This window comes from Oncorhynchus masou, chromosome 22 (assembly GCF_036934945.1).
Source record: "Oncorhynchus masou masou isolate Uvic2021 chromosome 22, UVic_Omas_1.1, whole genome shotgun sequence".
Lineage (NCBI taxonomy): Eukaryota > Metazoa > Chordata > Actinopteri > Salmoniformes > Salmonidae > Oncorhynchus > Oncorhynchus masou.
Window position 1 is genome coordinate 38,754,496 of NC_088233.1, and position 23,562 is coordinate 38,778,057.

At 41.5% G+C, this 23,562-nt stretch overlaps 1 protein-coding gene across 4 annotated transcripts; it reads right to left on the bottom strand.

The window, feature by feature from the left end:
* Positions 1–119: 119 nt before the first annotated feature.
* Positions 120–22,025, bottom strand: LOC135509462 (anillin-like). Of its 4 annotated transcripts, XM_064930135.1 has the most exons (25): positions 21,902–22,025; positions 21,580–21,677; positions 21,095–21,271; positions 20,852–20,947; positions 20,563–20,738; positions 20,279–20,371; positions 19,227–19,316; positions 17,508–17,619; positions 16,524–17,351; positions 13,612–13,916; positions 11,565–11,659; positions 11,279–11,408; positions 8,207–8,342; positions 7,790–7,987; positions 7,434–7,560; positions 7,072–7,120; positions 6,884–6,940; positions 4,138–4,170; positions 4,000–4,021; positions 3,803–3,912; positions 2,948–3,001; positions 2,564–2,650; positions 1,835–1,942; positions 1,368–1,513; positions 120–1,167 (listed from the first exon to the last, which is right to left on the bottom strand). In XM_064930135.1, exons 2-25 carry the CDS (start codon positions 21,668–21,670, stop codon positions 1,056–1,058), a joined length of 3,432 nt encoding a protein of 1,143 aa, XP_064786207.1. In that variant the 5' UTR covers positions 21,671–21,677; positions 21,902–22,025; the 3' UTR covers positions 120–1,055. The 4 variants fall into 4 exon arrangements, with proteins under 4 accessions (XP_064786207.1, XP_064786209.1, XP_064786208.1 ...); XM_064930137.1 differs by lacking the exon at positions 19,227–19,316; XM_064930136.1 differs by lacking the exon at positions 19,227–19,316 and having other exon boundaries at positions 17,508–17,622.
* Positions 22,026–23,562: the final 1,537 nt, after the last annotated feature.

The window sequence follows — 23,562 nt, forward strand, 5'->3', positions numbered from 1 at the left end:
TAAACTCAAATTGCACGTGCACCAAAAACATTGCAAATATTTTCCATATCAAATTTACAGAAGAGCATGACACAAACTGCATGGACTCAAAACAAATTCAGACAGTGTATGCCATTAGACCCATTTGTATTATTTACTGGTAGTACCTTCATCAATCATGTGCATATAAAGAATGTTGACAGGTATTTTATAGGGATAACATCCACATACAGAAAGAGAATGACCGATTGACAGTAAATACATGAAGGAAAAAAAACAACAAAAAATAGGTTGACTACAGTCAGCATATACATTCACCACCTTTTAGGCTGCTACTATGGTTTATCATGAGATGAAGCACTAACATTATACACCTTATCATTCTATAGTCCATTTGAAGTGCTTGGGTACCATCTTTGTTGACAGGCCCCTGTTGTGTTATGCACAACACAGCAATAGATTCAGTTAAGGAACATGAAGAATTTAACTTGTGAAAAAGTCCATATTTACCTTGTAGCAGATAGTACTGTACTTGACAAACTGAGCTATAACTCAACTTGACTGCAATTCTAGATGAATCACTAAATTCACAAGTTTCTAGATTAGGTAGATTGTGTGTCAGATACAGATTTCTTATTTCCGAGAGACATATTTCTACACTTGAGGGTATTACAGCAATGCTGTAGTAGTGAAATCATATTGTCCAGCAGCCATGTCTGGCATTTTTCTGTTAGTCTTATGAAAATTATAACTACACTATTGGACTAATCATTTGTTTAGTGTTAGTGCTCTTCTGCACTAGGTTTGATACGTATTTAATAGTGTTTGTAGATTATATGGATTCATTTAAATCATCTTCAAGCTCAGGTAAATAGTATACATATCAAGCAACAAGATGGAGCTCTATTTTAAATGGCTATTGAAAGTGACAAATCAAAGGAAAGGCAAAATATCCCCAAGTCTAAAATAATCTCCCAATGGTAATCATAAGAATTCATAAAGATATGATTATAACAGTGTGTTACAGACTGCTGTCCCTCATGTTCCCACAGCTGGCCTGGTTGTTGGGCTGTGCTTTAGCATGGTTCAGGGGTGCAGCGAGTCCAGGTATGCAGGTCCAGGAGAACCTGGTTCAGGTTCTCCATCCAGTCCCCTCGATCCTCCCCAGTATCTGCTGAGAACCAGCACCTGAAGAACAGAGAGAACATGTTATGAGAAATATCACAAGATCAATGAAAATACACCACTGTCTATCAGATAGAGACAGGCTCACTTTAGCAGTGTCAGTCCTCCACAAAACATTAATTTTGAAAACATTCATGACCACTTGCTGTCAAGCTAATTTGCTTGTGTCATAAGGGAGTAAGAAAATATGTAATATTATTTACTTGGCCAGAGCGCCCTGGTCATCCTGTTGTGCAGTCTGGATGCTGCTGACCAGTTCAAAAGTATAGGGGCGAGCACAGGAGTCTCTCATCACCGACTTCACACTCTGACTAGAGGAACTAGACAGGGAGATGCTGCCTTCTGCTGCCTACAAATACAACAGAGAGAACAGTAGAGGAGAGGAGGGAATGTTTAAATCAAGTTAGTGTGACTTTGTATATGCAGTTAAGAGAAAACGTTAAGGTCCCCAAGAGGCAATGCATTTTGCAGCAGGAAAGGTACATAAACAACTTAAAAATATTAGAAAAGATATCAGAAATATTATCAAGTGTATTATTATCATCATGTATGAAATAAACATAATGGAATTGTTAACCTTAGTTTCTTTTTTTCAAAATCATTCTGATAACCTGAGAGGTTAGAACCAAGAGCTCCAGCCCAGTCATCTCTGTCATAGCTCAATGCCCACCTTGCTGCCTCTGTCATTGGGGTGGTTCCAATAGGACATGTGGTTTCCCTCCAGGACAAAGAAGCGTCGATGCCAAGCTCCAAATCCATTCACCACCTCAAACATTGTCTGGATGGAAGGAGGGATAACAAAGGGGTGGGTGGAGGATGAATCACAATTTTTTTATTTTTTTTTATCCGTTATTTTACCAGGTAAATTGACTGAGAACACGTTCTCATTTGCAGCAACAACCTGGGGAATAGTTACAGGGGAGAGGAGGGGGATGAACGAGCCAATTGTAAACTGGGGATTATTATTAGGTGACCGTGATGGTTTGAGGGCCAGATTGGGAATTTAGCCAGGACACCTGGGTTAACACCCCTACTCTTACGATGAGTGCCATGGGATCTTTAATGACCTCAGAGAGTCAGGACACCCGTTTAACGTCCCACCCGAAAGACGGCACCCTACACAGGGCAGTGTCCCCAATCACTGCCCTGGGGCATTGGGATATTTTTAGACCAGAGGAAAGAGTGCCCCCTACTGGCCCTCCAACACCACTTCCAGCAGCATCTGGTCTCCCATCCAGGGACTGACCAGGACCAATCCTGCTTAGCTTCAGAAGCAAGCCAGCAGTGGTATGCCGGGTGGTATGCTGCTGGCGACAATAAAGAAAGTATAGAGGACAGGAACAGGATAATATGCACTTGAGAGATCGAAGCGAATTGAGTCAACAAAAAATAAACTCACAAGGAAGCCCTGGTGCTGGACATTAGAGTGGCTCTCGCTGTCCAGTTGCAGGTATATGTTTCCCTCTAGTGGAGACAGGAAAGGCACCTGCACAAAGGTGGAATTACATGGATAAGGGTTAAGCTGCTTGTAGTTCATCTAGCTAGGGAGGTAAACAAAACATGCAATTAAGAAAAATTGAAGAAAAGTCATATGAACATCGATTGAAATGTGCTTAGAAATCTACCTATGGAGCACTCCATCACTGATATTATAGCCAGTGTAGCGAAGACTAATTATTGATACCAGTTTTGCTGGCCGCATGAAAGGAGTCAAATGGAGAAGCAAAGAGATAAAAGGGGTAAAGGTGAGTGTGCAACGTGGGGAAAAGTGAAAGAGTGAAACCTTTTCCTGAAACTCATCTCCCAGGAGTCTCCTGATTTTGCCTTCAAACTTCATCTGTGCACAAGTGGAGAGAGACAGAAAGGGGAGGGATAGAGGTAACATCCCAAGTGACTAGGGCTGGCACAGTTATCGTATAATTATGTAACAGACAGTAGGAGTGAATTTTTTGGGGGTCATAAACATCTTAATACATTAATTTTAGAAGATTGGGGGAGATTCAATTTCATATTCAAGTAGATATAGTTTACCCAATAAACGTTTTACATTTTTTATGAAGTGGGTCAAGTTTGACAGGGGTGGTACCAAAGCTGTTTTATATTAGGTACGTTATAGATAATTCTCAAAGATGCATTACAAGCTAAAAAATTGTCAACCAAAAAAAATTACAATAAATATCAATTTGCATGACAATTAATTGTTACCCCAAATTCCATAATCATCACAGCCCTACAAGTGACCCAGCCCAGACTGGAAAACTTTATTAACACCACGAAGAAAAAAGAAAAACAAGTCATGTGAGGAAATGACAACCATCTGATCTGATATCGCAACTGATTGAATTACAATGGGTGGAAAATCTGAAAATGTAACAGGATATACAGTAGATTCAGCCAAAAAGATTGTGGCACACATCCTCAAGAGACAGTGAGATACAATCTAGCAAGCAGGTGGTTCAAATATATATATATTTTTTTTTAAAGAGGCACGATAAAACCAAGGAATTGACTGACAAAACATGCATCCCTACATCTTCCCATACTGTAGGAGTGCAGGCAGGTACACTAAACATATATCATCCAGGCTGGAGCACTGCAGCAGGTGTGACAGACGGGGAGCCAGGTGAGATGAGCCTACCTTGTCCAGAGGGAACTTGCTCTGGCCCAGGGAGGCCAGGGAGATCTTGTGAGAACCAACCAGAGAGAAGTTGCTGGTGCGCTGGGTGTTCAGGGGCGGCATGGTAGAAGCTGTGGGGTGTTGATTCAATTCAAACTGTCATCACTCAGGAAAAATGTCATCTTCAGATCATATGCAACTAGGACAACAATACTTACATGTTACATTTTGGTTGGATCTCTGTTGAAAAGCAACAAGATAACGTTTTCATATTAGAAACATGTAACCAGGAAGGGGGTATAAATATATGCCCCTTACCATTTCAAGTAATACAGATAAGAAAGCAGATAATTTACCTTGATGGTGCTTAGAAGCTTCCTTGGAGTGACCTAAAAAAATAAATGTGATCAGAACTGAGCTTTTGACATGTACAGTGGGGCAAAAAAGTAGTCAGGCACCAATTGTGCAAGTTCTGCCACTTAAAAAGATGAGGCCTGTTATTTTCATCATAGGTACACTTCAGCTATGGCAGACAAAATGAGGGGGGAAAAAATCCAGAAAGTCACATTGTAGGATCTTTAATGATTTTATTTGCAAATTATGGTGGAAAATAAGTATTTGGACACCTACAAACAAGCAAGATTTCTGGCTCACAGACCTGTAACTTCTTCTTTAAGAGGCTCCTCTGTCCTCCACTCATTACCTGTATTAATGGCACCTGTTTGAACTTGTTATCAGTATAAAAGACCTGTCCACAACATCAAACAGTCACACTCCAAACTCCACTATGGCCAAGACCAAAGAGCTGTCAAAGGACACCAGAAACAAAATTGTAGACCTGCACCAGGCTGGGAAGACTGAATATGCAATAGGTAAGCAGCTTGGTTTGAAGAAATCAACTGTGGGAGCAATTATTAGGAAATTGAAGACATACAAGACCACTGATAATCTCCCTCGATCTGGGGCTCCACGCAAGATCTCACCCCGTGGGGTCAAAATGATCACAAGAACGGTGAGCAAAAATCCCAGAACAACACGGGGGGACCTAGTGAATGACCTGCAGAGAGCTGGGACCAAAGTAACAAAGCCTACCATCAGTAACACACTACGCCGCCAGGGACTCAAATCCTGCAGTGCCAGACGTGTTCCCCTGCTTAAGCCAGTACATGTCCAGGCCCGTCTGAAGTTTGCAAGAGAGCATTTGGATGATCCAGAAGAAGATTGGGAGCACGTCATATGGTCAGATGAAACCAAAATATAACTTTTTGGTAAAAACTCAACTCGTCGTGTTTGGAGGACAAAGAATGCCGAGTTGCATCCAAAGAACACCATACCTACTGTGAAGCATGGGGGTGGAAACATCATGCTTTGGGGCTGTTTTTCTGCAAAGGGACCAGGACGACTGATCCGTGTAAAGGAAAGAATGAGGCCATGTATTGTGAGATTGAGTGAAAACCTCCTTCCATCAGCAAGGGCATTGAAGATGAAACGTGGCTGGGTCTTTCAGCATGACAATGATCCCAAACACACTGCCCGGGCAACGAAGGAGTGGCTTCGTAAGAAGCATTTCAAGGTCCTGGAGTGGCCTAGCCAGTCTCCAGATCTCAACCCCATAGAAAATCTTTGGAGTGAATTGAAAGTCCGTGTTGCCCAGCAACAGCCCCAAAACGTCACTGCTCTAGAGGAGATCTGCATGGAGGAATGGGCCAAAATACCAGCAACAGTGCGTGAAAACCCTGTGAAGACTTACAGAAAACATTTGACCTCTGTCATTGCCAACAAAGGGTATATAAAAGTATTGAGATACATTTTTGTTATTGACCAAATACTTATTTTCCACCATAATTTGCAAATAAATTCATTAAAAATCCTACAATGTGATTTTCTGGATTTTTTCCCCTCATTTTGTCTGTCATAGTTGAAGTGTACCTATGATAAATTACAGGCCTCATCTTTTTAACCACTTAAAACTCTGGGGGCAGTATTTCATTTTTGGATGAAAAACATACCCGTTTTAAACAAGATATTTTGTCACGAAAAGATTCTCGACTATGCATATAATTGACAGATTTGGAAAGAAAACACTGACGTTTCCAAAACTGCAAAGATATTATCTGTGAGTGCCCAGAACTAATGCTACAGGCGAAACCAAGATGACATTTCTTACAGGAAATGTCCCAGATTTTGAATGCACTGTGTTCCAATGTCTCCTTATATGGCTGTGAATGCGCCAGGAATGAGCCTGCACTTTCTGTCGTTTCCCCAAGGTGTCTGCAGCATTGTGACGTATTTGTAGGCGTATCATTGGAAGATTTACCATAAGAGACTACATTTACCAGGTGTCTGCCTGGTGTCCTCCGTCGAAATTATTGCATAATCTCCAGCTGCATGCGCGTTTCCATGTTCTTCAGAAGAGAAAGTCAACTGCCACGAATGATTTATCATCGATAGATATGTGAAAAACACCTTGAGGATTGATTCTAAACAACGTTTGCCATGTTTGTTGATATTATGGAGTTAATTTGGAAAGAAGTTAGCGTTGTAATGACTGAATTTTCGGGGGGTTTTCTTAGCCAAACGTGATGAACAAAACAGAGCGATTTGTCCTACACAAATAATATTTTTGTAAAAACTGAACATTTGCTATCCAACAGAGTCTCCTCATTGAAAACATCTGAAGTTCTTCAAAGGTAAATGATTTTATTTGAATGCTTTTCTTGTTTTTGTGAAAATGTTGCCTGCTGAATGCTAGGCTTAATGCTATCAATACTCTTACACAAATGCTTGTTTAGCTATGGTTCAAAAGCATATTTTGACAATCTGAGATGACAGTGTTGTTAACAAAAGGCTAAGCTTGAGAGCAAATATATTTATTTCATTTCATTTGCGATTTTCATGAATAGTTAACGTTGCGTTATGGTAATGAGCTTGAGGCTATAATTACGATCCCGGGTACGGGATTGCTCGTCGCAAGAGGTTATTAAGTGGGAGAACTTGCACAATTGGTGGCTGACTAAATACTTTTTTGCCCCACTGTATATCTCTCATTGTCAGCCATAGAACTTTGGATAGCATTCGTAAACCAGAAGATGTCACACTCACCCTTGACTTGGTGGAGCTGCGGAGATCCACATTGCAGGTGTTCCCTGAGTTGTGGGACTGAGTAATAGAAGACAGTTTGTACATTTTTACATACAACCTGTTAACACACATTCTTATCACTGACCATCTACGATATTTACTAATACACACGTTTTAGGTGAGAAATAAAGTAATATGCTCCATCTCACCAGGCTGTAGACCTCCACATCAATCTCAAAGTTGGAGCGAATGTCCTGCCTGAAGGGACATAATAGTCAGTCACAGAAAGCGTTGGACAGACTAGGGGTGAGAGCCATTTTAGCAGTAGTACAGCAGATATTACACAAGCATCTCCTTTAAAGGCAAAGACAGACCAGTAGGATTGCCTGCCGAGAGAACTTAGCTACTCTAAACAGAGTGCTGGCCGTAATTTACAAAACCGATTCAACATGAACCTTACAACACACGCGTTGACAAGTGAACAGCCCCCTACTGTACAGACCAACAATCGGTCTGGTGAGTTCTCCTTTACTCTTCACTTCTTCCATATGGAACCAGTAGCAGGACTCACAGGGTGATGGAGGTGGGGAAGGAGATGGTGTCACCATTCTGGGCGTCCATTGCCGTGGCCAATGGGGTCGCAACGATGTTGTAGGGTCCATAACGAATCAGGACAAAGAAATAATGAGTGGGCCGACCTTTGAGGAGAGGAGGGTTGTTCATTAATCACCTGGTATGGTTTCAAATGTGTCTTGAGCTGAAAATGAATTAATTGTACTTTACTACTTGAACATTTAACCCAAATGAGCAGGCACACAACTCACCTTGGCAGCAAGCAGCAGCAGAGTAAATGGTTCAAAATAAATGATGCAACAAACATCATACTACAAAGGTGATAACACACGTAGCCTAACCGACTGTAGGTACCTGTTTGTGTGCGGGCAGAGCAGACAAACTCCACCTTGAGAGGGAGCTGAACACTGCTGATGCTGACGGTGCCCCTGCAGGGCTGCTGGGACATGCCGGAGTCCCCCTCACCATCACCCCCCTCTAGATCCTCAGAGACTGAGCCCCCCCTCTCCTTCAGCCTGGCCACCTCAGCCAGCAGGGCTGCCCGCTTCTCACCTGACACACAGGAGACAAAGGGGGACACAGTCAGATGATCAAGCAATGGAACAAATCAAGAGGTCCATCATACCTTCCAGCATAGACGTATACAGGAGAAAAAAAGCAATAGCAGTGAGATGGATGAGGTTGACGATTATACACTAATTCAGCAAATTAGGGGAGAGAAGAGAAAACATCACGAAGCTCGGGGTGGGATATGAGTGGATGGAGACTCACAGGAGACGAGCAGCAGTTTATCAGCCTCTGCCTCCTCCAGGGATCCCCTGCCGTGGTCCTCGTCAGTGCAGCAGCTCAGGGCCTGCAACGTCTGTTTGATGACCATCTGCAGCTTGGCAGCATCTTCATTCAGAACCTGACCAATCACAGGAGGATAGGAGATTCACTCCAACCAGCCACTCATTTAAATACTCTTTCTTTACATTGGTCACATTTACATGCGTGTGGTGTACCGCAGGGCAGCTCTCTCGGCCCTCTACTCTTGTCTATTTTTACCAATGACCTGCCACTGGCATTAAACAAAGCATGTGTCCATGTATGCTGATGATTCAACCATCACGAGCCAGCAACCACAGCTAATGAAGTCATTGAAACCCTTAAAGAGTTGCAGTCTGTTTTGGAATGGGTGGCCAGTAATAAACTGGTCATGAACATTAAAACTAAGAGCACTGTATTTGGTACGAATCAATCCTTAAGTGATAGACCTTCGCTGAATCTGGTAATGAATGGTGTGGCTGTTGAACAAGTTGAGAAGACTAAATTACTTGCCGTTACCTTGGATTGTCATGGTCAAAACATATCGATTCAATGGTTGCAAAGATGGGAAGAGGTCTAGCCGTAATAAAGAGATTATCTGCTTTGACGCCACACTCCAAAAAGGAAGTTCTGCAGGCTCTAGTTTTGTCTAATCTTGATTATTATTCAGTCGTGTGGTTCAGTGCTCCAAGAACAGACCTAGTTAAGCTGCAGCTGGCCCAGATGAGAGCGGCATGTTTTGCTCTTAATTGTAATCAGAGGGCTAATATTAATACAATGCATGCCAGTCTCTTGGCTAAGAGTTGAGGAGAGACTGACTGCATCACTTCTTTTTATAAGAAACATAAAAAGGTGTTAAATCCCAAATAGTTTGCATAGTCAACCTGCACACAGCTCCGACACACACTTATCCCAACAGACATGCCACCAGGGGGTCTTTTCATATTCCCCAAATCCAGAACAAAGTCAAGAAAACGTACAGTATTATATCGGGTTCTTACTGCATGGAACTTCCATCTCAAATTGCTCAAATAAACAGCAAACCTGGTTTTAAAAAAACAGAGCAATACCTCACGGCACAACACCTCTCACCTATTTGACCTAGATAGTTGAGTTTAAGCATTGATATGTAGGCTACATGTGCCTTTAAAAAAAAAATGTAGTTCTGTCCTTGTCTAATGATGTTTTACATAATACTAATGATGTATTATGTTGTGTGGAACCTAGGAAGAGTAGCTGCAGCTTTTGCAACAGCTAAATGGGGATCCTAATAAAATAACTAAAATACCAAATCCATGCACACCAATATCCGGTTATTATTCGGGACACTCAAGTATTGTTTTTGAGTTCATGCATATAAACATCATATCAAGTTCGCAATAACCTGAAAACGCTTGTATCCCGGTTATGAGAAACCCAGATTAGATGCCTGGGACATGCTGATGTAAGACGGGATACTGTGGCATGTAAACATCTCATCTCCTTTACGGTGGTCTGTGCAGGCTGTTTCACATATCATGGGTGTTGTGTGATGTCATCGAATTGTCAAACTTAAGGGAATATGTTTTACTTGTGTTTAATAAATGATTAGAATATTATACTCTGAAACTATAACTTCGAAACCGTATGTATGTATGAAATTGATTAGAATCAAAACTGATTAGAATCGTTAAGATTTTAATGCATGTATGAAAGTGATTTGAATCGATAGATTATTATAATCCTTTGTGTGGTTATAGTCAGTAGAATAATATTATACCCTATAGTGTAGTTCTTAGTCAGAATTAATGATTTGTGGAATTAATGTTTTGGGGATAACAGACTGTCTGAGTCAGATTCTGTGCCGACCTTGACTGGGACACTGAGAACTTCCCAGGTCTCTCCCTATCTTGGGGGAAGGAGGGGAGAAGCTATTCTCACGGACCCCAATCTCTGTCGGCTGGGTAGATACCTGATGTTTTGTGTGGAAGTATGTGTGCCGCTATAAAATTAAGTTCTTTGTACTGTGCAAGTCAGAACGTTCCCGTGAATTTGACATTTGACTGTGGTAGACTGGGCCTCCGTCTGTTTTCATTTCTATCAGTATCTTACAAATCCTGATATAGCAGACAGTAATTACAATTGAATTGGTTAATGAACACGAGAACATAATTCTCCTATCACAAACAAACCACTGGCTATATTAAACATTTCCAACATTTGGTTGTCAACTACAGTTTGAGACATGCAGCTTCTCTTCTGTTATAAATTGTTGCCCCAAAAGACTAAATAAAGTAAAGCTCACCAGAATAATGTCTTACATCAATAGAATGAATGCATGAGTAATCTACAGCAGTTAATATCTGTAAAGTTGTCGGTTTTACCGTTTCACTTGGGGACTGGGGAGAAAATGGAATAACTCTAAAAGTGAAAAGATCGGTCCTGTGCAAAATGTCATCAGTTTGACCGGTTAAGGAAATGAAAACCTGAGAAAAGACAAAACAACATTCCTGATAAAACTTCAGTTAGTCTTGAGTGCATATCTTATGTGGTTGAAATACTGTCTGCTTGCATAACAGTGTCAAACACATTACACATGTATTCGCATTTCCGCAAGAGATGCTATAAGAAATCATTTCTCCACTCCTGTTCCCAAGACACAACTAACATTTGTTGTCTAATTTCACTGTAAAGAGTTAATACTACACTACGTGAGAAGTTATAGGCCTACAGTGTCCATATTTCAGTTAACCCACATTAACTTAAATAAGGAATATTATTTTGTATTCATGGATACTCATGAGTGGGATATCAAAGGATGCATGGAAACAGCTTCTCCCGAAAAATACCTTAAGCAGGATATAAGCTACTATCCGGAATACTGCACGCATGTAAACGTGGTCAGTGCCAAAGCCAATATTATCCTGGTGGTACATTTGTCAATGTCCACATAAAAGATATGCAAAGTTTGGATGATATGCTACACAGGTAGTCACTGTCCATGACACGGAAGACATACAGAATAGACTCAACCGTTCCAACAGTCCTACTACAGACCATGATCCTTTCCTTGGTGTTGACACAGTGCTGGGGGTGAGACTTCTCAGCGGCATGCCTCTGCACCCTTGGGGTTACACTCTGAATGGCTGGCTTGGTGCTCTGTCTCTGGGTGCGGTAGGCATCGATGCTGTCAATCACAAAACACATTGGAGACGTCACAGGTATAAATAACAAGCCAATCATATATTTTGAAAGATTTTCATAGTCAAGTTAAATTTCACTCATGTTAGCTGACCACTGTCAGTTCTGCTTGTCCTGAAGTGTAGAGGACAAGATGACTCACCTGTAGAGAGGGGCACTATCAGCAGGAGGAGTGGTCAGCTCTTCAGGAGTCAGAAGTAGGGATGGAGGGTTGGCTAGCTGATTGGCTGCAAGTCTCTGTGGGGATATCAAACACGTGGAGGAAAAGTGTAAAACATTCAATCTTTGAAAGCCAAGAACAATGACAAAAAAAAGATTTAGGAAAAAAAACTTTAGTCATTAAATAAAATTATGGGTAGAAAGATTAATTAAACTCCATCTTTCATCAAATCAGATGGCTTATTCATCACAAAACCATTGTTGTTGCAGATTATTTTCGTGATTACTTCATTGGCAATGTTGGGAAATTCAGGCGGGAAATTCCAACAATGAACAGTGAGCCATTGTATACATGCATTAAAAAACAAATAATTAAAGAAAAGCATTGTAAGTTTGAATTGTGTAAAGTTAGTGTGGGAGAGGTGGAACAATCATTGTTATCGATCAATAATGACAAACCTGGCATTGACAGATTGAAAGCTACTGAGGATGGTAGCTGACTGGCCACTCCTGTCTATCATATATTTAATCTGAGTCTAGAGGAAGGTGTTTATCCTCAGGCCTGGAGGAAAACCAGTCATTCCACAACCCAAGACAGGTAAAGCGGCCTTGACTGGTTCTGACCCATCAGCTTGCTGCCAGCTCTTAGCAAACTGTTGGGAAAAATATTGTATGACCAAATACAATGCTAATTCTCTGTAAACAAATTGACAGACTTTCAGCATGCTTATAGGGAAGGGCACTCAACATGTGCTGCAATGACACAAATGACTGATGATTGGTTGAAAGAAATTGATTAAATTTGTTTGAGCTATACTGTTAGATTTCAGTGCAGCCTTTGATATTATTGACCTTAACGTATGTTTTATGGATTTCCAACCTCAGCTCTGAATCCACAATATGGCAATCTAATAGAACTGAGGGGTTTCTTTAAATGGAAGCCTCTCGAATGTCAAACATGTAAAATGTGGTGTACCGCAGGAAAGCTCTAGGTACTCCTAAGTTTACCAACGACCTGCCTCTGGCATTAAACAAAGCCTGTGTCCATGTATGCTGATGATTCAACCATATACATGTCGGTTGAATTGATCATAGGTAGACTCAAATCAAGTTGCAGAAACATCAAGGATCAGCAATGGGCAAAGGATGCACCTGAGCTCAAATGAGTCTCATAGCAAAGGGTCTGAATACTTATGTAATTAAGGCATTGTTTTTTTATTTGTAATAAATTTGCAAACATTTTTAAAAACCTGTTTTCACTTTGTCATTATGGGGTACTGTGTGTACATTGATGAGGACAATTGTTTATTTCATAAATTTTAGAGTAAGACTAACGTAACAGAATGTGGAAAAAGATAAGGGGTCTAAATACTTTCTAAAACGCACTGTATAGATTAAGTGGTTATGAAGAGGGGAGAGGTCTGGCCATAAAGAAATGCACTGCTTTTGACACCGCACTTGCAGGCTCTAGTTGTTGGGCTAATATACACAACGCATGCCAGTTTCTCTTGACTAAGAGTTGAGACTGGCTGCATCATTTCTTATAAGAAACATTGTGTTGAAAACTCCAAATTGTTTGCGAAATCAACTTACACACAGCTCTGACACAAACACAACCCACCAGACATGCCACCAGTCCCCAAATCCAGAACAAATTCAAAAAAGCGTACAGTATTGTTAGTGTACAGAGCCATTATTGCGTCAAACTTCCATCTCATATTGCTCAAATGAAAAGCAAACATGGTTTTAAAAAAACTGATGAAGCAACACCTCACGACAACACCTCTCCCTTATTGACTTAGATATTGTGTGCATGTAATGATGTGTAGGCTGTATGTGCCGTTTGTAAGTATGCATTTCTGTTCTTGTCTATTAATGTTCTGTATGATGTCATGTTTCATGTGTGGACCCTAGCAAGTGTAGCTGCTGCTTTCGCAAGAGCTAATGGGATCCTAATAAAATACCAATCACTTTCAGAATCACATTGAACTAGGTAACGATGGCACCACTAGCTGTCTGCAGAGCCTTACCATAGGAGTGACCACAGCTTCCACAGACTTGCTGAGAGGGGAGAGGATAAAGCTGGGTGGGAAGGACAGCAGCTCATCTGCACTGGAGTCCAGTTCCTTGGTTTCTTCCAGGTCTTCACCCTCCTCAGCTTTGTCCAATTCTGTGTCTGTTTCCTCTATTCCACACATCGCTGTGGCTATGCCACTATTGTGATCCTCAGGGTCCTCTTCCATCCTTCCCTGGGCAGCAGCCTCCAGCACCTCATCAAACATTAGGTCAATCATCTCAGCGGTGTTGGTTTCATCGCGAGAGCTCAGCTCAGTCTCTGTGGATAAATCCCCATATGCAGCAAGTTACATCCAGACATTAAAAAATGTCGCCCTAGTGCGTCTACAACAGGGTTCCCCAATTGACGGTGGTTTTATTTGGCAGTTATCTGAGCCCCAAAAACATAAAATTGTTTAAATTTCGTTGTTGGACATAAGCCTAAAAATACCAGGAAATCAGCTACAAGTTATTTTAATTTTGGAAATCTGTTCAAGTATTCCCACACACGAGATAATAATGATTGGATTTATATATCACTTTTCTACCAACTGAGGTACTAATAGCGCTTTACATAGTAGAGTGAAACTCGCCTCATCCACCATCAAGGTGAAGCACGGCGACCATTTTGTGCCAGAACTCTCACCACACATCAACTATCAGTTGGAGAGGTGAGGAATGATATGCCAATTAGGAATGAGGTGGATGATTAGGTGGCCATGATGGAATGTGGCCAGGTTGAGAATTTAGCCATGACACTGGGTTGAACACCCCTACAATAAACGCCACGGGATTGAGACCATAGAGTCAGGACACCCGTTTTACTGTCCCAAAGACGGTACCCTATGCAGGACAATGTTCAGAAATGTAATCAAGGTTTGTAATATTTGACTAAGCATAATAATTTCAGTGCATTCAGAAAGTATTCAGACCCCTTACCTTTTCCACATTTTGTTACGTGACAGCCTTATTCTAAAATTGATGATTTAACACAAGACCCCATTATGACAAAGCAAAAACAGGGCTCGAAATTTTTGCAAATGTATTATAAAAATAAAAACAAATACATTATTTACACAAGTATTCGGACCCTTTACTACATTCATCAACCTTGAGATGTTTCTTCAACTTGATTGGAATCCACCTGTGGTAAATTCAATTGATGGAAATTATATTTTTTAAAGGCACTTCCCTGTCTATATAAAGTCCCACATTTGACAGTGCATGTCAGAGCAAAAACCAAGCTGAGGTTGAAGGAATTGTCCGTAGACCTCGGAGACAGGATTGTGTCGAGGCACAGATCTGGGGAAGGGTACCAAAACAAACTAAGAAATTGGAGAAGGGGCTCAGGGAGGAGATGGTTGTCCTTCTGGAAGGTTCGCGCATCTCTGCAGCACTCCGCCAATCAGGCCTTTATAGTAGAGTAGTCAGACGGAAACCACTCCTCAGTAAAACGCACATGACAGTCCGCATAGAGTTTGCCAAAAGGCACCTAAAGGACTCTCCAACCATGAGAAACAAGATTCTCTGTTCTGATGAAACCAAGATTGAACTCTGGTCTCAATGCCAAGCGTCACGGCTGGAGGAAACTTGGCACCATCCCAACGGCGGAGTATGGTGGTGGCAGCATCATGCTTTCGGGATGTTTTTCCAGTGGCAGGGACTGGGAGACCAGTAAGGATTGAGGGAAAGATGAACGGAGCAAAGTACAGAGAGATCCTTGATGAAGAGCGCTCAGGACCTCAGACTCGGGTTACCTTCCAGCAGGACAACAACCCTAAGCGCACAGCAAAGACAATGCAGGAGTGGCTTCGGGACAAGTGTCTAAATGTCTTTGAGTGGCCCAGCCAGAGCCCAGATTTGAACATCTCTGTAAAGACCTGAAAATAGCTGTGCAGTGACACTCCCAATTCAACCTGGCAGAGCTTGAGAGGATCTGTAGAGAAGAGTGGGAGAAACTCAAAATACAGGTGTGCCAAGCTTGTAGCGTCATACCCAAGAAGACTTGAAGCTGTAAATCGCTGCCAAATATGCTTCAACAAAGGACTGAGTAAAGGGTCTGAACTTGTCTAAATGTGCAAAGTTTATTTATTTTTTTAAATATAAATTAGGAAAAAATCCTAAATACCTGTTTTTGCTTTGTCATTATGGGGAAGTGTGTAAATGGGGGGGGGGGGGGGGGAACAATTAAATCCATTTTAGAATAAGGCTGTAACGTAACAAAATGTGGAATAAGTGACGGGGTTGAAATACTTTCCGAAAGCACTGTATATCCGTTTAGGCTTCTTGCGGTCAATTCGCAGTCTACAAATATATTACTTCAAATGTACATATAACCTCAATTAGCCCAACTAATCGGTGTCCCCGCACATTGACTCTGTACCAACTTTATACCGCCTCGCTACTGTTATTTTCACTGTCATGTTACGTTTTTATTTCTTCACTTATCTATTGTTTACCCAATACCTATTTTTTTACTTAAAAATTGCACTGTTGGTTAGAGCTTGTAAGTAAGCATTTCACTGTAAGGTCGACACCCGTTGTATTCGGGGCATGTGACAAATAAACTGATTTGTTTTATGTTCCGGCCCCACGACCAACCACTCAAATAAATTGGCCCACAGCTGAATCTAGTTGACAATCCCTGGTCTACAACATGATGTAACAAGTATTTTAAAATGTCATAATTTGGCTGTTCAGTGTAAAAAAAAAAGATGGGTGCAAAGTGTTGGCCGTGACCCATTGAATCCCTTGTTTAGACAATGGCAGTAAAATTTGACCAGTATCTTTATGACTTCATGCCCAGGTGTGTGCGCAACTATGTGTAACCCAACGTGGTTGTCTCACCTCCTGCCCAACTTGTGCCAACAACCTAGACATGTCTCACCTGACATACTTTCTCTTTTCCAGCTAGATGAAGAGTCCAGCTCAGACAGAGCTGAGTCATTGATCATTTCTGGCTCCAGGATAAATGTGACTTTCTTTAACCCTCTGGCCTCCGACTGTGGTTCATTAGTCGGTTCCTCGTCTGTAAGCAGCTCAGAGTCTCCTTGTTCTCTGTCTGACACAGCGGATGCGTTTGCGGCCTCTCCCTGCTCTGGACCCAAAGAAGGACCCAACTCCCCCTGGTCTTCACCTAGAACAGACTTTTCACCCTGGACGTCAACTAAAATACTTTCTGCTTTCCCTTGTTCTTCAACTCCAGAAGACTCCATCTCCTCACTTAATAAGTCCCCAACCTTCTCTAGTTGGGACTGAACTACCCCCTCTTCCTCACCTACAGCAGACCCCACCTGTTTCTCACCTAAAGGGGAACCCACATCGTCCTCATCTACAAAGGACCCCAACTCAACTACAGAAGACCTCATCTCCTTCTCTTGTAGGGACCCCATCTGCTCCTCAACTACAGAAGAACCCAACTCCTCACCATCTCCTTTTGACTCCATTGCCACAGGATTATCTAAAAATAAATGGGACTCAGCATTAACATAGAACTTCACCACTAAATCCCTTTCCACATGCTTGTCACTAGCAGGAGAGACTGCCTTTTGCTGCTCTTTCACTACAGGACCCTCTGCTGCCTCATGTTGTTCATCTGGGAGAGAAGTTCCCTGACAAATGACCATAGTGCACTCTGCCTGTCGCTCAGCCATGTGTCTCCCCTTCACCTCTTCTGGTGGGACATCCATGTGAACTGAGGACTCTGCCACCTCACCTGTTGAATAATCACAATCTGACCTCTACACTGATATTTGCACAAAATTCAGATTCTTACATTTTAGTCAGATTTTTCTCAACATATACCATTAACTTATCTACCTTCAAGCTCATAAACTGAAATAATGCATTGACTTCTCTTGCAGTGTCTTACCGGTGTCTTGAATTGGAGGCTCCACTCCATCGACCTTAGTGAAGACAGATGTCTCGGTAAAGCTGCCGTCCTTCACCCCAAAAGGTTCATCACCAGTCACATTGAGGTCTGCCTGCTGGACACAGACAAATTAGCGCCCTAAAATACAGTGTTCCTCTTATGCACATGTCTATGCATCTACAGCAGAAGGTGTTGGTTACACCTACAGCATGAATTTAAAATGGATTAAATTGAGATTGCCCCACTAATCTACACAAAATATCCCATGTAATAGTGGATACATATTTTTTTTTAAACAAATGAAAATATGAATGATCTTGAGTCAATAAGTAATCAAACCCTTTGTTATGCCAAACCTAAATAAGTTCAGGAGTAAAAATGTGCTTAACATGTCACATAATAAGTTTCAAGGACTCACTGTGTGCAATAGTGTTTAACATGATTTTTGAATGACTACCTCAACTCTGCAACCTGCACATACAATATTTAAGGTCCCTCAGTCAAGTAGTGAATTTCAAGCACATATTCAAACAAAAGATCAGGGAGGTTTTCCAAAATCTCACAAAGGGTACCGATTAGTAGAAATATGAATACTGAATATCCATTTGAGCATGGTGAAGTCATTAATTAGGCTTTGGATGGTGTATCAATACACCTTGCCGGAAAGGAAGGAAACCACTCAGGGATTTCACCATGAGGGCAATAGTCATTTTAAAACTGTTAAGAGTTTATTGGCTGTGATAGGAGAAAACTGAGTCTGGATCAACAACATTGTAGTTACTCCACAATACTAGCCTAAAGAGTGAAAAGGAGGAAGCATGTGCATAATAAACATTTTTTACATTTCAAATAACATGCATCCTGTTTGCAACAAAGAAAGTAACTGTTGTCTTGAATACAAAACATTATGTTTGGTGCAAATCCAACATCACCGAGTACCACGTCATATTTTCAAGCATTGTGGTGGCTGCATCATGTTATGGGTACTGCATGCTTGTCATCAGCAAAGAACGAGGGAGTTTCCTTAGGATAAAAAGAATAGAATAGAGCAAAGCACAGGCCAAATCCTAGAGGAAAACCTGGTTCAGTCTGCTTTCCAATAGACACCGGATGAGGAATTCACCTTTCAGCAGGACAATAACCTAAAACACAAGGCCAAATCTACAGAATAGAATTGCTTACCAAGAATATATTGAATGTTCCTGAGTGGCCTATTTACAGTTGACTCAAATTGTCTTGAAAATCTATGGCAAAACTGGAAAATGGCTGTGTAGCAATGATCAACAACCAACTTGACAGAGCTTGAAGAATTTGAAAAAGAATGTGCAAATATTGAACAATCTTTGTGTGCAAAGCTCTTAAGAACTTACCCAGAAACACATCTGTGATTGCTGCTATTGCTGTTTCTAACAGGCATTGAACATTTATCTAATCAAAATATATTAGTGTTTAATTTCTCATGAAATTTTCAAAATGTAGAATTTTTCTTCCACAATTAAATCATACTTTAACGAAACAAAATATGGAAAAAGTCGATTGAATACTTTCCGAAGGCATTATATATTATAAAGATTCTGTACCACTATATGAAGGACCAAGTGAACCCTACACCCGATTACCATTCAAGTGACTTGGAGGATGAAAATGACACCTGTGACATTTCAAGACACCCTGTTCTCCTCAGAACCAGTTACACTCAGTCCATATAAGTAAACTCACATTCCATGGTTGGAACGGTGGCCACTGCAGTCTCCTGCTACGTCTAAACATCATCCAAGGGGAGAATGAGGAGACGGGTGGGGTTGCCCTCTAATGATATCGAAACAAGTATCATTGTTCTATCAGGAAACAAGTACTTGAGCTCAACATTTTAGTAATTTAGCAGACGGTCTTATCCAGAGCAATTAACCCTTTACACACATGGGCATTTGCTACAGTATATTGAAATGTTTAAGAAATAGTAGTAATTGAAAGGGAACAGTTTGGAGATAATGGGAAAATTATTAGACCAAATGCTGAGTACACAACAGTTCACCTGACAGGACTGAAACCAAACATTACACAACATAACAGATTTTATGTGCATTTTACATTTACTGTACTTTGTCGCATTCGCTTACAAAATCTGAAAATACTGTGGATACATTCAGTAACATAAGCCTATTCCTGGAAAATGTGGGGTATCTGCAAAATAAAAATTAAGGGTTCGAGTGAGAGGACTAACTGGTGTCTCCAAGTGGCCACACACACACACCTCTCCAACATGTGCAGTTCCTAAGCAATTTTATGTCAAAGAGTTCAACTATAAAATATATATTTTTTGAGTTCTCCTAGCTGTGCTGTTGAGGAACTAGAGCAAGCATACTTGTAGTCATTTAATTTGGAACACAGCCCTGCATAACCGCCATCACACAATTACTGTTCTTTACGCAATTCAAAAAGGGTCCATTATAAATCACAATATGAGTCAGGTGGGCATGACTTGAAAGCTTGTTCCATTGCAAACAAGTTATAAAATATAATCTTAGAGTTTTAGACAACTAAGAGAAACAGATCAGAATTTGTGCACACAATTTAAAATACTGTTTGAAGATGTACAGGCATTTCCGAAAGACGGGCAGGGACTCTGCTGTCCTAGTGTCAGCGGGAAGCTCATTCCGCCTTGATGTGCCAAGACAGAAGAGCTTTGACTGGGCTGAGCGGAAGCCAAAAAACATAACCCTTAACAATATTCCGTGACCAGACACAAGAGAGAGGGTAACAAAACTCACCTCAGTCAGTGAGGAATCAGAGAGGCTTCGTTTTAGGAAGACATTCTCTGTGATTGGCTGGGCCCTTACGAGACGCAGCTCCTCCTCCCTCTCCTGATTGGTCAGACAAATAGAAGCCGTTAGAAACTTCACAGGAATTTTAAGAATTGTGCAACATCAACATTTCAGAATGCATTGCATACCTCAAGACTCCTGGTACATTTTGCATGTACATTTTAGTCATTTAGCGGACGCTGCCTTGCTCAAGGGCACAGACAGATTTTTCACCTGTGTGTGGCACAGACCTGGCGTATGCGGGAGGCTTGTTTGGAGCTGGGCGTGTCACTGGCCTCGAGTTTCAGTTGTAAGTTGGTAACAGCGTTGGAGAGGGTACGGGGCCACCGGTTGGCTGGCAGGGGGCTGGCCTGAGGAGTGGTGGGGGATTTAAACCGCTCCACCCGCGAGATGAATTCTGCCTCACCTGAAAAACAGACCAGATGCTCCTATCATTTAACCACTTTTGGGCAGATGTGTTCTCACTCGCATTCAATGAATGGTAAAGAAGCAGGAAGGTAAATGCATAAGAAAACTCACCAATAAGATGGTGCTCTTTGAATCCATCCTGGAATTTAATGGATGGTACCCCAGACCCTGGATCAGAGAGGCATCTCTGAGCCAGCACATGCCCTCCTGTAAACAAAACATCCCCTGTTGGAGTCACTGTTTCTCAATGACTACAGATCTGAGTGTTGCATGGATACTGCCATATTCTAATTCTATCGATACTGTATACAGGCTGCGAGTTGGTTATTTTAGGAGGGGGCGTTATCCTCTTACCCTCACGTCTCTGGGTTAGTTGCTGTACTCTGGAGCGGACAGAGCAGAGAGCAGGGGTGTCAGGCTTCACCAGCTCTGCACACCGATGGCGATCTCTAGTTGAAGACTTCTTTGTAGGGCTGACATTCTCCTCGCCCAACCCCTCCAGGCGACGCCTTTTCTGAACATCATTGACATCTGTAAGACAGCAAAGGGAAGCACACAATAATAATGGGTATGCCCCAACACTGCACTGATGATGGATGACATAAGTTGACACTAATTAATACTTGTTCAAGCCTTTAATAGAAGTCTAAGACCTGTCTAAGCCAGGGAAGTGGGGGGTCTGCTTAGCGATATGGAATTGTTTTAAGGTCATATCAAAGATCATTTTGACATTTGATTTTGAATTAATTTATTAATTAGATTTTCGCGGGGCGTGGACGTCTACCTTAGGGGGTTTACTTAACAAGCACTCATACGCACGCAGTGATGTTGACACTCACCAGACGAGTGGACATTGTCTTCCGTGTCAGACAAAGGGTCTCTATGTCTCTTCAAAGCTGTCGCCAACCCACTTCGAAATTCCCCATCCATGATCTTCCTGTGAAATAAACAAATTAAGTTCCTAGCCTATCGTTCATGCAAATTAGCTAATTGATTTATTCGGCAGTTTCGTTACAATAACTCAGCTAGCTGGCTAGCTACAAGCTAACGTTAGCTAACTGGACTCTGGAGAATGCAGATAGCTGAACGTTAGTGCTGCTAGCTGGTTGAACATACTTTCAGCTATTCACCTATAATGTTTCGAATATAACATTCCCTTACCTCAACAGAAATGTCCGTGTAGGTCAAGCAAACAAGTCAAAACTGAGCATAAACTGCGAAAAGATTCGTACGGCTGTTCATTTGACGCCTTTTCAAATACACTTTGAATTTCAGCGGGTCTTTGGAAGTGCGTCAGTGGTGGGAGAATAAATTACCATAACGCCAAGACCGAACGCGCAATAATTTTTGTTCTTGTGTTTACGGTAGATTAAGTTTCAAGTTTTAATGTCACGTGCACAAGTACAGTGAAATGTCTTTCTTGCAAGCGCCAACCCCCGAAATGCAGTAATAAATATCAATGTAGCACTAAAAATAACTAAGTCAGAGAAAAAACACACAAGAAATAAAAATAAGAAGATGAGAAAGCAAGAAGCTATATAAGGAGTCAGTTCCAATACCATATTTAAAATATGCAGGGATACTGGAATGACAGAAGTAGCGGTAAGGTGACGAGGCATCAGGATATATGATAAACAGAGTTGCAGCAATTATTATTGTATGTGAGTGTGTGTGCGTGTATGTGTGTAGAGTCAGTATAAATGTGTATTCATGTTATGTGTGTTGGAGTGTCAGTGTCCGTATGTATGTAGAGTCCTGTGATTGTGCATAGAGGCAATGCAAAAATAAAAAATAAAATACAAGGGTCAACTCAAATAGTCTGTGTAGCCATTATTTAGCAGTCTTACAGCTTGGGAATAGAAGCTGTTCTGGAGCCTGTAGTTGTCATACTTGATGCACCGGTACCACTTGCTGTGTGGAAGCAGAGAGAACAGTCTATGGCTTGGGTGGCTGGAGTCTTTAATGATTTTCCTAGGCCTTCCTTTCACACTGCCTGATATAGAGGTCCTGGATGGCGAGGAGCTCAGCCCCAGAGATGTTCTGGGCTGTCCGCACCACCCTCTCTAACATCATGCGAACAAGGGCGCCCGTGTTGAGTGTCAGCGTGGCGGAGGAGATGTTGCCTACCCTAACACCTGGTGTCGGCCCTTCAGGAATTCCAGGATTCAGTTGCAGTGGAAGGTGTCCAGTCCTAGGGTCCTAAGCTTGGTGACGAGCTTGGAGGGAACAATGGTGTTGAACGCTGAGCTGTAGTCAATGAACAGCATTCTCACATAGGTGTTCCTCATATCTAGGTGGGTGAGGGCAGTGTGGAGTGCAATTGAGATTCTATTGTCTATGGATCTGTTGGGGTAATATGCAAATTGGAGTGGGTCTGGGGGTGAATGGGGTGATGGAGTTGATGTGTGCCATAACCAGCCTTTCAAATTACTTTATGATTACAGATGTGAGTGCTACAGGGTGGTAGCCATTGTGGTATGAAGCCATGGAGTTATTGTGAACTAGAATGATTGAAGTCTTCTGGGGATTACAGACTAGGACATTGAGAGGTGGAAAATTACTGTATCTTAGATGATGAACTTCCATAAAGGGTGAGGCAATGAACTTTATAAATTCATATCTAATCTATCTAACTAACTTAATTAGTTTATAACGTGAGTCAGTGTCATCAACGTTTTGCAGTCTACACTGGGTTGTAAAATTTGTCTAATTGCAATTTACAACCAAAATCTAATACAAGTCCAAAACAAAACATATTGTCTACATTCATTTAACATTTATTGAACATACATGTGAGGTCTAGAATTATATCATTTGCGTTA